A 17,927-nucleotide genomic window follows, 5' to 3' on the forward strand; every position below is an offset into this window, starting at 1 on the left:
TTTTCCATGGTATAATAAAGTACAGTTGTGTACACTTACCATAAATGTAGATGTTCGAGTGTATTCTCTGTTGCAGTCATCACATTTAGGTTATCTGTCTGCAGGTAGCCCTCAGCCGGCCTGAATATCAAAGTCTTGGATTCCTGCATCGGATACTGTCTCTTCTTTCATGACATCAGGGGTATAAAACATGCAGCCGACACCATTACATCAGTTTTTCTTGCCCCAGATGTCAGGTGCCCCCATAATGGAAAGCAATTATATGTTAAGATAGACCTCCAACAAAAAGCAAATACACCAAAAAGCTGAAATACACTAAACAAGAAGAAAAGTATAGCCAACAGAAGTCAGGGGGCTGGAGGGAGGGTAACTAGGACTGCAACATTCAATACACTCCAACATCTACATTTATGGTAAGTGCACAGAACTGTACTATGTTCTTCGTGTTTCACTGTTGCAGTCATTACATTTGGGTTGATTCCCAAAGCTAAGGAAGGGAGGAGGAAGTTAGAGAGCATTAGGAGCAGCTATTAAGCCCTGAAAAACTGCAGTGGCAAAACCAGCTCTGGATTTAGAAAAAATAGGCATGTGGTAATGCTTGGTGAAGGTATGTACAGAGCTCCAGGTAGCAGCTTTTAGGATGTCCCTGGTAGGGACACCTCTGAGAAAGGCTGTAGAGGTAGATGCAGCCCTGGTGGAATGTGATCTTATCCCCTGTGGGGTAGGTTTTCCATGGTGCTTATAGCAGAAATGAATGCAATGGGCTATCCACTTAGAAATGGTTTGCTTTGAAATGGCCTTCCCCTCTGCCCCTGCAGCAAAGCCAACTAGCAGCTGTTCAGATTTTCTGAGAAGCTTAGTCCTGTCCAAATAAAATCTAAGTTGCATGTGCACATCCAAAGAGTGCAGTATTCGTTCTCCTTTGTTTCGTGGATTAGGGAAAAAAGTAGGCAAAAGAATGGACTGATTAAGGGTCACACTAGACACCACCTTGGGCATAAAGGAAGGACTGGTCCTGAGGGACACCCTGTCTGCATGGAAGATGATGAATGGGCTCCACTGCCATGAGGGCCTGTAATTCCGACACTATTCTTGCTGAAGTGATGGCTAGAAGGAAGGCTGTTTTCCAAGAAAGGAATTTCAATTCTGCAGTTGCAGCTGGCACAAAAGGAGGTAAAGTGAGCTTTTCCAATACAAAGTTAAGGTCCCAGGCTGGAGTAGGGGCTCTCCTGAGTGGTCTTAAATTTTTGGCCCCTCTGAGGAATTGCTTTAGCAGGGGGTGAGAGAAGAGGGGTGGTTCAGTATTATAATGGGCTGAAATGGCAGAGGCATGAATTTTAATTGACGAGAAGGAAAGGCCCTTGTGGAGCATCTCTGTTAAGTACTGAAGAATATGCAGTAAGCTGGGCACCGTTGTGCCCATCCCCTGAGTCTGGCTCCAGGAACAGTATCTTTTCCACTTTCCTGCATAGGATTTTCTAGTACTAGGCCTCCTAGCCTCCAGAATGACATCTAGCACCTGCTTACTGAGGGATGTTATTGGAGAGCTGACGGAATTATCCAGGCTGCAATGTTCAGGGATTGAAGATGAGGGTGCAGAATCTAGCCCTCTTGCTGGGACAGCAGGGAAAGGGTCTGAGGAAGGTGCCATGGTTCCAGCAGTGACATACTGCGCAAGAGGGGGTACCAGTGCTGGCGTGGCCAGTCTGGTGCAATCAGTATTGTCCTTGGTTTGTCCTGTTTGATCTTTACCAGAACTTTCAAGAGGAGAGGCAGAGGGGGAAAGGCATAAACTGAGAGGCTTTCCCAAGTGAAGGACAGGGCATCCACTTTCCAAGCTTGACTTTGGGAAGTCCTTGTGCAGAATTTGTCCAATTGGTAGTTCTGAGGGGAGGCAAACAGGTCTATCTCTGGATTCCCCCATTTGTTTCTCAAAAGGTTGAATATCTTTGGTTCCAGTTTCCACTCATATGGGTCCATCAGATTTCTGCTTAGGTCGACTGCCAATGAATTTAGCTTGCCTGGCAGGAATTGAGCTTGTAGGTGCACTTGGTAGCTCAAGGCTGTGTTCCACAGAGCCATGGCTAATCTGCAGAGAGGGTACGAGTGGGTCCCCCCCTGCTTGTTTATGTACCACATAACAGTGGTGTTGTCTGTCTTTACAAATAATTGTCCTGGAAGAATGTGATCCTTGAAGGCTGTCAGGGAATGCTGTACAGCTAACATTTCTTTTTGATTGATATGCAGATGCATCTGACTCGGGTTCCATTTTCCCCTGAATGCACTGCCCTGCCAAGTGAGCCCCCCATGCATAGTCTGATGCGTCTGTTGTTAGGGTTTGGGGGTCAGGGGGTAGAGTGAATGGGAGCCCCTTGTTGTGGTAGCGGGCCTCTGCTCACCAGAGGAACTCTGTCTTTATCAAAGGAATGATAGGAATCATTGATTCCAGGTCCTGAGAATGTTGACACCATAGTCTTTTTAGATACCATTGTAGTTTCCTCATATGCAGTCTTGCACATGGAATTAGTAGAATGCAGGAGGCCATGAACCCCAGGGCTTGCAGGATTTTCCTTGCAGACAGCTGGGTCTTTGTGGCCAGTAGTTTGAAGTAGGCTGTCAAATAAACTTGTTTCTCTGGCGTGAGGTAAGCCATCCTGGAAGTTGTGTTCAAGCTTGCTCCCAGGAATACAATTTGTTGGCAGGGTACTAGATGAAATTTCTTTTCGTTTATGGTGTACCCCAGTGAGGTTAGAAGTTTCTTTACAAATGCCAGATGTTTTAGTAGCATGTCCTGGCTTTCTGCCTGAATTAGACAATCGTCCAGGTATGTGTAAATTTGAATATTTCTTTGCCTGCAAAATACAATGACTGGAGCTAGACACTTTGTGAATACCCTGGGCACAGTAGATACGCCAAAAGGAAGTGCAGCGAACTGATAGTGCATGGAGCCTGCTCTAAAGTGTAGGTATTTCCTGCAAGATTCCCTTATTGGAATGTGCACGTAAGCTTCCTTTAAGTCTAAGGTTGCCAACCAGGCATCTTTTGCCTAGGATAGGAAGCAGCTGTTGAAGTGTTAGCATTTTGAATTTTGGGATTACCAAAACTGTGTTTAGAATAGAGAGGTCCAGGATAGGACACCAGGAGCTGTCTTTTCTGGGTACCAGGAAAAGTCTTGAGTAAAAACCTTGTCCCCTTTCTTCTGCTGGGACAGGATGAATAGCCCTGATACTTGGTAGAGAGAACCTGCTGTTCAGCCTCTGCCCACTGATTTGGGGGTAGGTCTGGCCAACTGTTTGGGATTGGTAAGGTGTGGAAGTGGAATCTGTATCCCTGGAAAACTATATTTAAAACCCATTTTTCCTGGGTAATGAGTTCCCAGTTTTTTGCATGCAGCACAATCTTTCCCCCTAAGAGAGCAGGCAGCTGAGCAGGGCTTTGAAGGTTTAAGGTTAAGTCACTGTGACATTTTTCCATAGGGGGTGCCTTACTACTTCCACCTTTGAAAGTGGGAGCCCCCCACTGCTTAGGCCTATGAGTACATTCAGACTGTAGCCTAGGTAGTCTGCTGTTCCTGGGTTTGGACTGAGAAGGCCTGGAAGAGACAGGAAAGGACCAATTATTGGCAGGCCAATGCCTGCTAAATCTAGGAGGCTGTACTTGCAGGAAATCTTAAACAGTTTGCATAGAGTTAGCTTTTTCCTCCATCTTTTTAAGGACTTCTTCTGCTTTGTTGCCAAACAAGCGGTCTTGGTTTAGGGGAGCATCCAGTAATTTAGCTTTAACATGATCTGGCAAAATTTGCTCCTTAAGCCAAGCATGCCTTCTAAGTACAGACCCAGTGACAGCAGCCCTGCAAGATGTTTCTAAAGAGACAAAACCACATTGCAAGGTATGTTTGCCAACTTGTTCAGCAGAATGCATTAAATCGTGTAATTCTTTATTTTCAGCACAGTCAGGAATCAACATCATTTTCTGTTTAAGTAGTCCCATAATATGCTGCTGATACTTTAACATATGAAACTGGCAGTTTAAGGCCCTAATGGCCAAAGTAGAAGAAGTGTATACCTTCTTACCCCATCTGTCCAAGGCCCTGGAATCACTATCAGAGGGGGTAGGGTTTTTGGCAGTAATAGCCTTAATGCCTTTAGGTCCTTGGGAAATGGTCTCTGGGTCCGCAGTGGGATTCTTGAAGAGGAACTTGTGAGAGTCAGGTACTCTGTAATACCTGTCAGGCTTCCAGGGAGCTGGAGGTAAAGTGTCTGGGGCCAGGCCAGATTCCAAGAAGGCATCATCTACAATGTCCAGGACAGGAGGGATTGCTAAAGGCCTGTGTTGAGGGAGGAGTAAGAATTCCCTAAGCCTCTTTTTGGAATCAGAGTAATCCCGGCTTTCCCAACGGAAATGCTCCCTAAGTGTGTGTGCAAGGTTTCACCAAAAGAAAAATCTTCTGGAGGGGAAGCAGAGGGAATGGAATCCTCTGTATCAGAATCCTCATAGGTAGATAAGGGCAAATCCTGGTAATCAGAAGAAACCGAAATTTCAGAATCCTGATCAGAAGGAAAATCAGTTCTAAGTCTCTTAGAGGGTGAAGGCTGGCTTCCCCTAATTAAAGTAATAAGATCTTCAGCCATTCTTATCATTTGTTTTTTAGGCATATGGGCCTGACCATGCAGTTTGGACGTCAGTTTTCTAGGCGTGGGTTGAATTTTTGGCCTTGAAGAAGAAGAAGATGGCGTTGGTTTGAAATGCAAGTCAGTAGGCCTGAATATACCCTCAGAAGCCGGTGCCTGCACAGCGGCTCCGGACCCATCCAAGGTAGAGACATCCACAGGTTCCACAGTCGAAGAAGCATCTCACGGCATACCGGACACCGAATGGGTCTCAGTAGAGGCCTGGGAATCTGAGGTAGCGGGTATCAGGAAATGCGAAAGTGCCTCACTGAGTATCGGCAAACTGGCAACTAGCTTAATGGAAGCATCGTCTGCAACTTTGGACCTATGCGGTCTATGTCTTTTTCTTTACATTTTTTCAGAATGTCAGTATTCGGATGGCTTACCGAAGTCATTTCTGGATAGTTAAACCAAGTACCAAAATTATCTGCTGCAAAAAGAGACCGACGACGAATAGTTTGGGGGTTGAATAAGGCACAAAACTGACGGCGTGGTCTGGGCCTAAGCAAGGAATGCAGTACGAATGAAAATCTTTATGAGGTATTTGCTTTCCACAGGTAATACAATTGTTAACTTTTACTGACACCGGTTAAGAACAAGAAAAAGGATCCCCAACGGGGTACTTAGCTTTTTTTGAAGACTTCGGTTCTGAAACTCGAAAACGACAATTTCAGGAGTCAGCCGACCAGCACTTGCGAAATGCTTCTGTTTCGAGTACCTCGCGGCAAGAAAGACTGATGTAATGGCGTCAGCTGCATGTTTTATACCCCTGATGACGTGACGTCAATGAAGAAGAGACAGCATCTGACGCAGGAATCCAAGACTTTGATATTCAGGCTGGCTGAGGGCTACCTGCAGGCAGATAACCCAAATGTAATGACTGCAACAGTGAAACACGAAGAACATCTGGGATAGACTGGACAGAAATTATATTTCACATGAGCATGAGTATTTACTTGAATGTTTGAAACACATCCAAAAACTATTTCAGATCATGTGCCAATAAACACTAACATAAAGATGCAGGGTAATACAGTAAAATGAGACACTGTTATGTTTCTACTTACCTATTAAAAAGAAGGAAATTTAAGGAAAGGGTAGTGGAAACGATTCAAGAGTTGTTAGGAATAAACCATTTCTTCAGAAGGTATAACTGAGGACTGGAATAGGAGAATGAAAATTAAAAATATAGTATTAATGAGAGAGAAAAAGGTATGGGAAAGAAGTAATAGGAATTATTTAGCTGGATAATTAAAGATTAAAGTATTGCAGATGAAGAGGGAGCATATAAAACAAGAAGAGTAGCAATCGTTAAGTGCTAAGGGAAAAAAAAGTATTTAGATAATGCGCATGGGCTTAAAAAAGGTTGCTGTTAAGCACATATTTTTTATAACAACCCTAAAGTGCAAAAACTACTAGCACAATGATTAAGTCAACAAAAATAGAAAGGAATTTTGCCAAACTTAGGAAGCCTAAAACTAGAAAAATAACCAGAGACCCAATAGAGGTATTACAGATATTTCCACAAAAATATTTGTAGAACACGTAATATGTCATGGATAGAGGATGATGAGGCTCAATAATTGATAGCTGGGAGGGGGATAAGATAAAATGTTGATACATTTTCAATCAACAAGGAAGTCTCCAGGAACTGATGACAGAAATGTGATAAAGCTCTGAAAGGTTTTGTTTAATTATATTTTACAAAGGATGGGCAGTACCAGCATCTTGGAAGAAAGACATGGTAGCAACAGCCCTTTAAATACCACTTCACACAGAAAAGTTTCAATTCCAACCCATGGTTATGAAGCATTTAGGTCTATACTAGCTAAGAAAATAGCTAAGGTGTTGCCAAAATAGATCAATATGGATCACTGTGGTTTTGTGGGGAGAGGCAAACATCTGGCAACATTAACAGATGTTAATTATGATTCCAAGGGAAGCAGAGTGCAAGACCGCATTAATGTTGGTGGGCCTACATAAAGAGAATGCATTTGATAGAGTTAGCTAGGATTTTATGAGTTGGAGAATGGCAGCATTTGCATTTCCTGAGAGAATAATGGTGTTAATTATGAAGGATCAAGGTGGGAGGGTTCCTTTCTGACGAACTGTGTTTAAACAGAGGAACCGGGCAGAGTGCTTTTTTTTCTCCATTGTTATTTGCCTTATACTTATATACTTAAAACCAGTAGCAAAGAAAATTAAGGACTCTCAAACTTAATGGTATAACTGGTGTGATACTCCACAAAAAAGTAGCGTTACTTGCAATCATGGTATTTTGTATTTGAAAAATCCAGAAAACAGCATTTCAGAGTAGTGGAACATTTTGAAACAGTTTCATTTTTTTTTCTCAGGATATAAAATAAACGAAGATAAAACAAATGCTACAGCAGTAAACTACAGTATGTTCTCACACATTAACTGGTTCAGCAATACCCACATTTATGGGGACATGGTAAGATGAAGAATTTAAGTATTTGGAGTAAAATGGATTATATTACGTCAGCTAAGGATGATTAAAAATGATTCTGTTATGTCAGCTAATGATATCTGGAAAGAGACTAAACAAAAGATGATATAAAACTGAGAAGATGGAAACATTTGACTATGGATGATAAGAAGTTATGTACCTACCATAAAGTTCCATGTTAGTTGTCTTCTTCTCACCTTCTTTCTTGCTGGATGGGTTCAGAGCCGATCCTCAGCTCCGACTCGGCCTATACTATAGCTCGAGAGCTATTTTTTACCGGCTCGAGGCAGCCGTATATCCCACAATACCATGCGCTAACTCCCCAGATCTCGTTTGGCAGCTAATACATAGCATAGAATTTTTTGTTACCAACAAAAAAACAATGTATATATATATATATATATATATATATATATATAAACAGTCTCCCTGGCAATAGTAGTCATGATATGGGAACCCTGGAAAAAAGGGGCAACATCATGAAATAGAAGGATCTCAGAACCTTCAAGTCTGTCTAGGCTAGGGGGCAGGAGGGAGGGACGCAAGAAAGAAAGCGAGAAGAAGACAACTAACATGGAACATTATGGTAGGTACATAACTTCTTAATGTTAAGTTGTCATTCTCACCTTCATTCTTGCTGGATGGGACAGCGTCCCTAGCAGCTTGGTCCTGGGTGGCTCAACGGAACAGACTCCTGAGTACAGTGGAACCAAAGTCAGCTCTATTTCTGGAGGCTATATCCAGTTTGTAATGGGTAATAAAGGTATGTTGAGAAGCCCAAGTAGCTGCTGCACAAATGGCATCTAAAGGTAACCTTGCTTGAAAGGCTGTTGAAGTCGATAGCACCCTGGTTGAATGAGCCTTAGGTTTTGAAGGAAGTTGTTTATGTCTCAACTCGTAGACAAAGGTAATGATGGAAGCTAACCATCTGGAAAGGGTTACCTTTGAAACTGGAAGTCCTTTCCTCCCATCAGCATAAGAAAGGAAGAGTTGTTCTGACTTCCTGAATTGTTTTGTTCTATCTAGACAATACCGCAATTGGTGATGAACATCCAAGGAATGTAGTTTCTGTTCAGCCCAGTTTGAATAATTTGGGAAGAAAACCGGCAAGTGAATAGTGTGATTCAGATTTGATTCAGAAGAAACTTTAGGTAGAAAGGAAGGGTTTGTTCTGAGAGCTACTCTGTCTTTATGAAAGACCAAATAAGGGGAACGGGTGGACAAGGCTTGAAGCTCCAACACTCTGCCGGCAGATGTTATAGCCACTAGAAACAGAGTCTTCCAAGAGAGGAGCTTGAGAGAACAAGAAGCTGCAGGCTCAAAGGGAGGAAGAATTAGTGAAGGTAACACTAAATTCAGGTCCCATTGTGGAGGAGGATCCTTAATGGGAGGTCTGAGTAAGAAAATGCCCTTGAGGAAGGCTTTGCAGAGTTTATGAGACATAATATTGGTTTCCGAATGTCCTACATAGAAATTGGCAATGGCCGCTAGTTGAACTCTGATAGTGACTGCCGATGAACCTGCATGAAAAAGCTCTGCCAGAAAATCAAAAACTTTGTGAATTGGAGCATTAAAAGGGTCTAAGGACCTAGCTTGTGCCCAAATGGAGAAACGCTTCCATTTGCTCGCATAAGTCTTCCTGGTATTAGACTTATGGGAGGCAATGATAATGTCACGGACAGGAAGAGAAATGAGGGGAAGCCTGGCAATGGTTGGAAGTGGAGCAACCAAGCTGTGAGGTTGAGGGACTGAAGAGACTGGTGCAGCTTGCCCGTCAGATGGGTCAAAAGATCTGGAAATGGTTCCAGATGCCAGGGCTGTTCCAGAAGGTATCGGTGCAGGAACGGAAACCATACTTGTCTAGGCCAGTAAGGAGCAATAAGGATCATTTTGGATCTCAATGCGGTTGTTTCTGAATTAACTTTGGAATCAACAGAAAACGGGGAAAAGTGTATAGAAGACCCCAAGGCCAATCGTGGAATAGAGCGTCTCTGGGGGGGTGGCCTGGTAGGGGGAAGAGAGTGAAGAAGTCGAGGCACTTGCTGTTTTGAGGTGTTGCAAAAAGGCCGCAGCAAGGCTGGCCCCACTTCTGGAAAATTCTCTCTACTACCGCTTGATTTAGAAACCACTCGTGAGGCATGAGAATTGTTCTGCTCAATCTGTCCGCTATGACGTTGGATCTCCCGGGGATGTGTGTTGCTATCAGAAACCGTTGAGAGGAGATCGCCCACTGCCAAAGTCTGAGTGCTTCTCGACATAGGGGGTAGGACTTTGTTCCGCCCTGCTTGTTTATATACCACACTACAGACATATTGTCCGTTTGAACTGCTACAGTGCCCATGGGAAGAGAGTCCTGAAGGGCTCGCAACGATAAAAGCACTGCTCTCATCTCTAGGACATTTATGTGCAGGTGGCATTCTAATTGTTGCCACGTGCCCTGGACAGTCCTACCCTGATAATGCCCCCCCAACCCGATCAGGGAGACATCCGTTGTCACCGTGGCAACTGGAGGGGAAATAACAAAGGGTCTGCCTTTGTTGGACTGAATCAGAAGGTGGACGTTCTGCCGTATATCTATCACTCTCTGAGGTGTTAAAGTTGCAGACATTTCTGTGGTGTTTAACACGGCACCTATGAAGTTTATACATTGACAAGGTGACAAGAAGGATTTTGCAAAATTTATGGAAATACCTAACCTGTTGCAAATGTGAATGGTGTAATCCCTGGTTATGATAAGATGCTGCTTGGTGGTAGCGGTGATGAGCCAGTCGTCTAAATATGGAAACACCTGGAATCCTTTTTGTCTCAGGTGAGCCGTGACCACTGCCAAACATTTGGTGAACACCCGGGGGGCTGTGGTGAGACCAAAGGGCAGGGCTCTGAATTGGTAATGACTGGCTCCCTGCCGAAAGCGGAGAAACCTCCTGGAGCGCCTGTGTATCTTTATGTGATAGTACGCGTCCTGTAGGTCTATCGAGCACAATCAGTTGTCTCTGCCCAAGAAGGGCAGAATGGACTGCAGCGTTACCATCCGAAATTTTGTCTTCTGTACAGATTTGTTCAGTCTGCTGAGATCCAAAATGGTTCTCCAGTCCACTGTCTTTTTTGGTACCAAAAAGAACCTGGAGTATATTCCGGATCCTAGCTGGTCTGCTGGGACTGCCTGGATGACTCTTTTTTTTAACAGCTTTTCTATTTCCAGCTGTGCCTGACCCATTTGTCCAGGTGGTACGTCTGGGAGGGGTCTTGGCAACTGGTTTGGAGGGGAAATGAAGGGAATTTTGTAACCCTCAGATATAATCAACTGTACCCATTTGTCTTGAGAGAGGGATTGCCAGGCTTCCAGGTACAGAGATAATCTTCCCCCGACTGCATCCGAAGGTGGACAGTTGGGCAGCTTCTCAGGGATACTGAAAGGGTTGGTCAGGGAAGGACGCCCTGGAACCCTGGTTTTGTGGACCCCCTCTGCCCCTGGGGTGGCGTCTATTGTTGTTCCCCCCCCGCCTCTAGGGGGAATTTCACCACGTGCGGCGGGCGCGACTCCCTGTGGTTTACGGAACCACATCTTTCCACCCTTCTGACCTTTGGGGTATGGTCTAGATGGTGTGGAAAAATGGACTCCCACGGCAGAGAGAGTCTTACCATCTTGCTCACACCTGGTGAGAGTATTCTTCACCTGAGGTCCAAACAATTCTGAACCATCAAAGGGGGTGTTGGTGAAGGACGCCTTGAAGGGATCAGCAAAATTACAGAGTCGCATCCAGGCATGACGTCTCAACGCAACACCTGTGCCTGTGGCCCTACTCGCTCCATCGGCTGCATAAGAGATAAGCGGCATGGAGGAATTGGCAATAGAATTCAGGGTAGCCAGCTGGGAGTTAATCTTGTCCTGATACCCCGCAGCAAAAGGATCCTGTACAGTTTCACCCAGTTCTTTGAGCAAATCTCTCTGTAGGCGGGTGAAATGACATAAATAGTCCAGCGATTGCATAGCAAAGGTCGTTGAAGCAAATGTCCGCTTACCATACCTGTCCATGGTCCTGGACTCTTTGTTAGGAGGATGAACAGGTACAGAAGGATCAGCTAATTCCTTCTTAGTGGCAGCTGCTACCACCATAGCATCTACCGAGACACCTTTGGTGAGAAATGTCTTGTCCGCCAGAGCAGAAATAAATTTTGAAGGCCTCCTAGGGGTAGGTTCCATGGAGTCAGGAGCTGCCCACGCCTTTCTGGCCACCACTTCCATCAGTGGATCGAAAGGGGGGGACACCCAGGAGGTGGAAGGACGAGATCCAAAGGCATCAAGGTAAACCGACTCGTCCTCATAGGGTTTGAGTGTGGACCAATTCCCCCTCTGTTTCAGGATCTCTAGTATGTCTGAAAAGGAGACATCTTCAGAGGGGGATCTGGAGGAGCCCTCAGACTCATCCAAGTCGGTGTCCGAGGTTACAGACTCAGGGGAGTCTACGTGCTTCCTCTTGCACTTTTTTTTCCTAGGTGGCTCTCCTGAAGCTTCAGGAGAGGCCTCGGAGGAGGATGAGACACCCAAAGTGGGTACCCTATGTGTTGGATCTCTGCTATCAGTTGCAAGAGGATGGCCAGAGACCGTAACAGGCACTATGAAGGGAGGAGCTGAAGAACCCAACCTTGGAGTGGACACTGGATCCAGCACGCTCCTCATCACCTCGAAAGCCCCCCTTATCAGGCACCGAAGACAGTCCCGGCTCCGAAGACACCAGAACCGCCCCCGGCACCGACAGAGAAGGCTCCGAGAATGATGTCAGGGCCGAACTAACCAAAGCCGATGCTCCGCGAGGGAGAGCGGGGTCGGACAAGGGTCCGATGCCACTCGCCCCCTCAGAGCCGACAATGGAGTCTCGGCGCCCGGACTTCTCCACGGACGGTACCAATGAAGAAGTCGGAGCCAATGACGCCGGAGCCGAAGGTGGAAGTATCGGCTCTGACGTGGGCAAGGTTACGATTCCGACAAACTCCGGCTCCGAACTCGACTGGAGAGTCGGAGGAGGAATCGAAGGCGGCACCGAGGGAGTCTACTGACCACCCTCTCAATATCGTGGTCGGAAAGCCTAGACGACCTGGAGGAATGAGTCCTATGACTCCGCTCCGATAGAAGGGGTGATCTTGGAGCCGATCGGACGGACTCTAATGAAGGGGATCTAGAGTGCTTGCACTCTGATGTCGGCTCCGATACAGGTTTCGGAGCGGGTACAATCTTGCTCACATCGGCTCTGACTGGAGCCGATGTCGGAGCGATCTCAGTTTCGCCAGCCCTCGACTCAGAAGCTGGAGCCGAGGGCTTGGCGGGCTTAGACGACTTCCCCGAGCCAGACTTGGACGGGGAGTCATCGGGCTTCAATAAGCCCCTCAAAATAAGTTTATTACGACGCTCCTGCAGGACTCTTGAACTAAATCCGTGGCAGATGGAACAAGAGTCCTGCAGGTGCAAAGGTCCCAAGCAGTAGATGCAAGAAGTGTGACCGTCTGTCAGAGACATTTTCTGACAGCACGAGTCACACTTCTTGAATCCCAAGACCTTTGCTTCTTTAGACATAGTTACCCTAAAAAACAGAAACACAGTCAGCACAACCATTCACTCAACTTTCACACCAAGGGGAAGTTAAAGGGCTGACTAAAACAACAACTCACACACACAATAATGGGGGAGAGAAAACAAAAACTAAGCCTGTAGGCCCGATTAGAAAGTTTAACTAAAGGAATGGGTAGGGCTTAACAAAAAATTACTAACAGGTAATTTAGGTAAAACTAAATCAATGGGAACTAATCTGACAAAAACTAACCTGAAGTTTTGAAGAATTTGCTAAAATTTCTTTTACTGATCTGAACCGGCAAAAAAAAGGCAACCTCGCAGCGAAGCGGCAAACGAGATCTGGGGAGTTAGCGCATGGTATTGTGGGATATAAGGCTGCCTCGAGCCGGTAAAAAATAGCTCTCGAGCTATAGTATAGGCCGAGTTGGAGCCGAGGATCGGCTCCGAACCCATCCAGCAAGAATGGGGGCAAGAATGACAACGTAACATCAAGGTATAAATAGTGAAAATGTTTCTAATCCATTTAATATTGTATACAGGTCAGACACATTTTATCAACCACAGGAGAAGCTGTGGACCATAATTAATAAAGAAGGAATTTATTTGGGAGGGAAAGAGGGCATGAATTAAGTAGGATAAGTAGCTTTTCTCCGCAGAACAAGATGGTTTATTATTATGAAAACTGAAGAGACACTTTAGAGCTAATACACTGCCACAAGCAGAAAATTACAAAACAAAATGGAAAGAAAAGATGTTGAAACGGAGGTGGGGGTACAAAATAAGGAAAGGGTAGGAGTTTGGATGCCAGCATATAAGGAGAATAGTAGCAACCGTACAAAATATTATATATACAAAGTAGAAGAAATATTTTGAGAAGTAAGTCATCACCAGAATGAAGACAGGAGATTTTACCAATAGGGATGACTGGCAAGTAGGAGCTGAGAAAATAGGCAAGAGGGACCACAATTTATTGAAGAAAATCAACAAAGGAACCAAGTTATTGGGAAAACATAATCAGGGTGGGAAATGTCACAAAGTGGGATGAAGTCAAGCAAAGTTAGGATAATGGGCTGGAGACTCCATTTCCTTCTAGGGATTGACAACAGAGTACAGGCATACAGAAAGGGATGGGGAAGTGTTAAATGAAAGACCATCTGTATTTGAGTTTATAGTTGAATCTAGACAGAAATAGCTAATTAATAAGGCATATACAATAACACACAATAATAAGAATCAATCATAAGAAGTTACAAAACACTGGGGGCCAGTTTCAATAACACCTACACTAAATGTCCACTAAGTGCTCAGGATATGTATTCAAGAACATTCCTACCACATTTTGTTTGTGCTTTCTAGTCACTCAGAAAGATTACACTAAGTGTACATGTAGTCTGCAGTTTGTGGTAACCTTTATGAACCCTTGCCAATATTTAAAGCTGGAAGTAAATCAGCAGGAAAACTAAAATTAGAAGGAAGAAGGTGTGACTTATGTCTGTGCCGTCTGTTCACTTAGAACAGTGTGCACTTAATGTAGGCTTGATTGAATCCCAGGGTGGGAAATGAGAATGAGAAGGCACAATACAAATAAACAACTGGGGGATATTTATATGTCTCCCAAGTATGCATAGCTCTCAACCTTCCATCGCCAAAATGAGGAACACTTGCCTTCATAATGTGGAACAAATGGGCAAAATGTGGAACACATACTAATGGATTACTAATAATTTCAACTGGGAAGGTCATAGAATGGGTAAAATATGCTGGTTTTACTTATAAAGAAGATCCTTTAATTAATTAATATGATTAATTTCTATTTACCATGGATTTCACTTAAAAAAATTCCTAACACTGAATGTGTGACAGACTCTTTCAATGTGGAACTTTGAGGAACTTCGAGGAACATGAACATTTTAAGACCCCAAATGAGGTACGTTCCTCGTAATGAGGTACACTTGAGAGGTATGCAAGTATGCAACAAAACCTAGATGGTTTAGAATCTCGGTGAGCACTCATTTGGGAGACTTCTCCAGTGGAGACTAGGAAAACCAACACTCACACTTCAGGATGACACAGCAAGGCTGCTTGCTGGTATGCCCTTTTATGGAGACAATGATGGTTCAGCATGGTTAGCCTACTGCATGCCTCTCTGTGGAAGTGATGACAAGTCAGTATGGTCAGCCTACTGCATGCCCTCTGCAGAAGTATTTACAGGTCAGCATGGTCAGCCCACAGCATGCCTCCTTCTCTTGCAAGCTGACTGCGTGCAAGGGGGCACAGGGCATCAAAAAATCTGAACCAAACATGATGGCTGCCTACATGACAGTTCCTCATACTCATCTCTTACCCCAGTGATGAGGAAGACATGGGCCAACAGACCAAGACTGGGCTGAGGATTGTCAGGCAGTAGGGTCAAAAAAAAGAAATAAAGAAAAACAACAAACATAAAAAAGTGGTTATCTACTTTGAGTAGTATAGCAATTTTGGGCAGTTGTAGTACCAACACATTCTGTGCTCCTGTCTATAAGGTGGCACCTGCTAGTTAAGGGGCAATTTGCTGTAAAACATAACCTATATTTCCCTTTCGGTCAGATTCAATGGACAATCATTACGGCTTTTCTTGTATTACCTCGCCCCACCACCATACCACTGCTCTGGTGACAGTGAATGGTTTAAAAGTTAATGCTCCTGTGCAACCTTTTCTGATCTTATTAATTTTAATATCCCTGTCTGCATATAGGCGTACAATCTGTCCTGTTATCAGAATATTACACAGAGACAGATTTTTAAATGACAGGTGCACACAATACTGCATGCTCTGAGCTTTCCCGTGATTCCCTTTTTATCATTAAGTCATTATACCAGGCTATGAACATCTTGCAACTATATCAACACTTAAAAAATAAACAATATGGGATTAACTCACCCCAATACCTCCACAGGGCAGCACTGCATACATCTTTTGTGTAACTGGACCTAGTGAAAAAAGAAAGCAACACAAAACAATAACTAATTTTTTTTAAAGTATAAAATACACAGATCTAAATGTGCTTATGAACTGGAAATATATTTATAGTGTAGCCAAGATTAAAACCCTATACCACTTGCATACTGCACTATTGGTAAACAAATGAAAAGATCAGCAAACAGCCTTGGTTTCAAAAAAAATCTAGGCTATCCACGTGCAACTGCATAATATTTAATTTACAAGTGACACACTATAAATAATACTACAAACTTCAGTTAACAAACACTTATTAAACAATAAGCAGGTCTACGGTGCTAATACAGGCTTCCTAATGAAACAAGGCTAAATTAGAAAAGGCTTCCTCAGGATAATCAAGGGGACTATAGCACAGGTTTCGATGAGGACACAAGGTAAGACTGCATGATAGGTTGTAGCCAATTGAAACAATACATAACAATGAATACTAGGGTAAAGCCAGAGAGAAGCCACTCTGTGTAAGGAAGTATACAGGCTAGATGGAAAGGATAGCATTTAAGGCAACAGGAGCAGTCAAGGTATGGTTAGACCAACTATGCCATACTACAGAAGGACAGACGGTCAGAGGAAAGGTAGAGCTTTTTCACTGAACCATGAGTATGATCAACACGAGAGGTAGCTCTTTCAAAGCAGAAACGCAGCCATACTTGAACAGCTGTGGAAACTGTTGTCAGTTAACTTGGCGGAGTCATACAAAAAGACAAATATGCAAAAGAAGTGAAAAGACAGCCATGCCACGAAAGGGGGGGGGGGCAGACCATCCAAACCAGTGGGGACAGCCAAATCAGGCAAGGAGCAGCAAGCAAGTAAACAAAGCAGCAAATATGCCAGGAGACTGGGCAACCAAGCTAAATGACAGGAAACTGTCATGCCACTTGAAAACAGTTTAACCATTTCACCTGACTCAGTTAAACCAAGTCAGACAAGCGAGGGAAATCATACTAAGTGAAACTAGTTCTCCAAGTTTGATAAAGACAGGTGGTGAGGCTACACGAGAAGATAACATATAAAAATAAACAAGGCAGCAGGGTGACTGCATAACAAGTTATTTTTAAGTTAAAGAATAGAAGAGGTACTTGACCATACATTTAGCGTAGTGGGCAAGTCTCCCACCTACCCATTCTAAGGAAACAGCAACAAGGTGGTCCTCCCTTGCTTTACACCAGAGGAAGACAGAACCACATACAAGTATATGTGATATGAAAAAAAATCAGAACATTTACCCAGCAGCCTCTTGCTGTCCAGTTTCTGTCTGTTTAAGGGATTTGTTCCATAGAGCAATGTGTGCTGTTCTGAGTGAACTGTCTGGATTTCATCCAGGGTGGCTTTTCTTCCACGGATTCGCTGAGAGAAAACAGAGAACTATGAAGTCATACAAACCATCAAAGCATTTTTTCAACAAAATCAACACAAACTGTACTACTTTGGTGCAGTCTGTCGGTTACTTCTCAAACAGAAAGCATACTCTGTCAAGTAATTTTACAGAGAGATGCTCAGAAATGATGAAACTGTACTTATAAAAGTTTTCATCCATTCATAGTGGGATCCTGGGTTTTATTTTTTTTCTTTCTCACAGAAGCTCTAAAATACATGAGAGTTATGCATCTTTTTCAACAGTTTCTCAGCTAGCATGCATGTGAACAATCAAATCTGGTAACTTACAACATGATGTAAAGGCTATGGGAAAAACCAAACTCTGGACACACCCAAATAAACCAAAAACTAGACTGAGAAATGTGAATTTTTCCTTACTGACTTTATTACAATTTCAAGCTAATTGCTACTTTCGAACTATACTCCATTAAACTGTACTACCATACAGTGCAAAACAATCCTCTCACCTAATAAACATGCAGATCATGCTAACAATCTAGTCTTTACTGTGTCATCAAAGTTTTTTAACAAAAACAGAAGTTATGTTCTTACCATAACGTTCCATGTGAATTGTTCATCTCACCTTTGTTCTTACACATGGGTTTGGAGCCGACCCTCGGCTCCAAGTCGGCCACATCACAAGCTCTGCATCCAAGAGAAGCTCGAGGCCCAGTTCCTATCCCATGATCCCCTGCTGCTATCCCTCAGATCTAGTTTGCTACGAAACCAGACTTCAATAACATAACTAACCCCTTTGCCAACTCTCTCATCCACACGAGATTGAAATACTCAAATTATATACAGACAGGCATACAGTAATGAGTACACCCTAAAGGAAGCAGA

General features: G+C 43.8%; 1 protein-coding gene across 6 annotated transcripts in view; it reads right to left on the bottom strand.

The window, feature by feature from the left end:
* HDAC5 (histone deacetylase 5) overlaps window positions 1-17,927 on the bottom strand; it is a 2,571,411-nt gene that overhangs the window by 288,757 nt on the left and 2,264,727 nt on the right. For all 6 annotated transcript variants that reach the window (XM_044055165.1, XM_044055164.1, XM_044055163.1 and 3 more), the window contains 2 exons: window positions 16,934-17,054; window positions 15,633-15,682 (listed from right to left, as the gene is read on the bottom strand). In XM_044055165.1, coding sequence (XP_043911100.1) covers window positions 15,633-15,682; window positions 16,934-17,054 — 171 coding nt within the window. The remainder of the gene's footprint in view (window positions 1-15,632; window positions 15,683-16,933; window positions 17,055-17,927) is intronic.

Source organism: Protopterus annectens, chromosome 13.part0 (assembly GCF_019279795.1).
Source record: "Protopterus annectens isolate FY-2018-M chromosome 13.part0, PAN1.0, whole genome shotgun sequence".
Classification (NCBI taxonomy): domain Eukaryota; kingdom Metazoa; phylum Chordata; order Ceratodontiformes; family Protopteridae; genus Protopterus; species Protopterus annectens.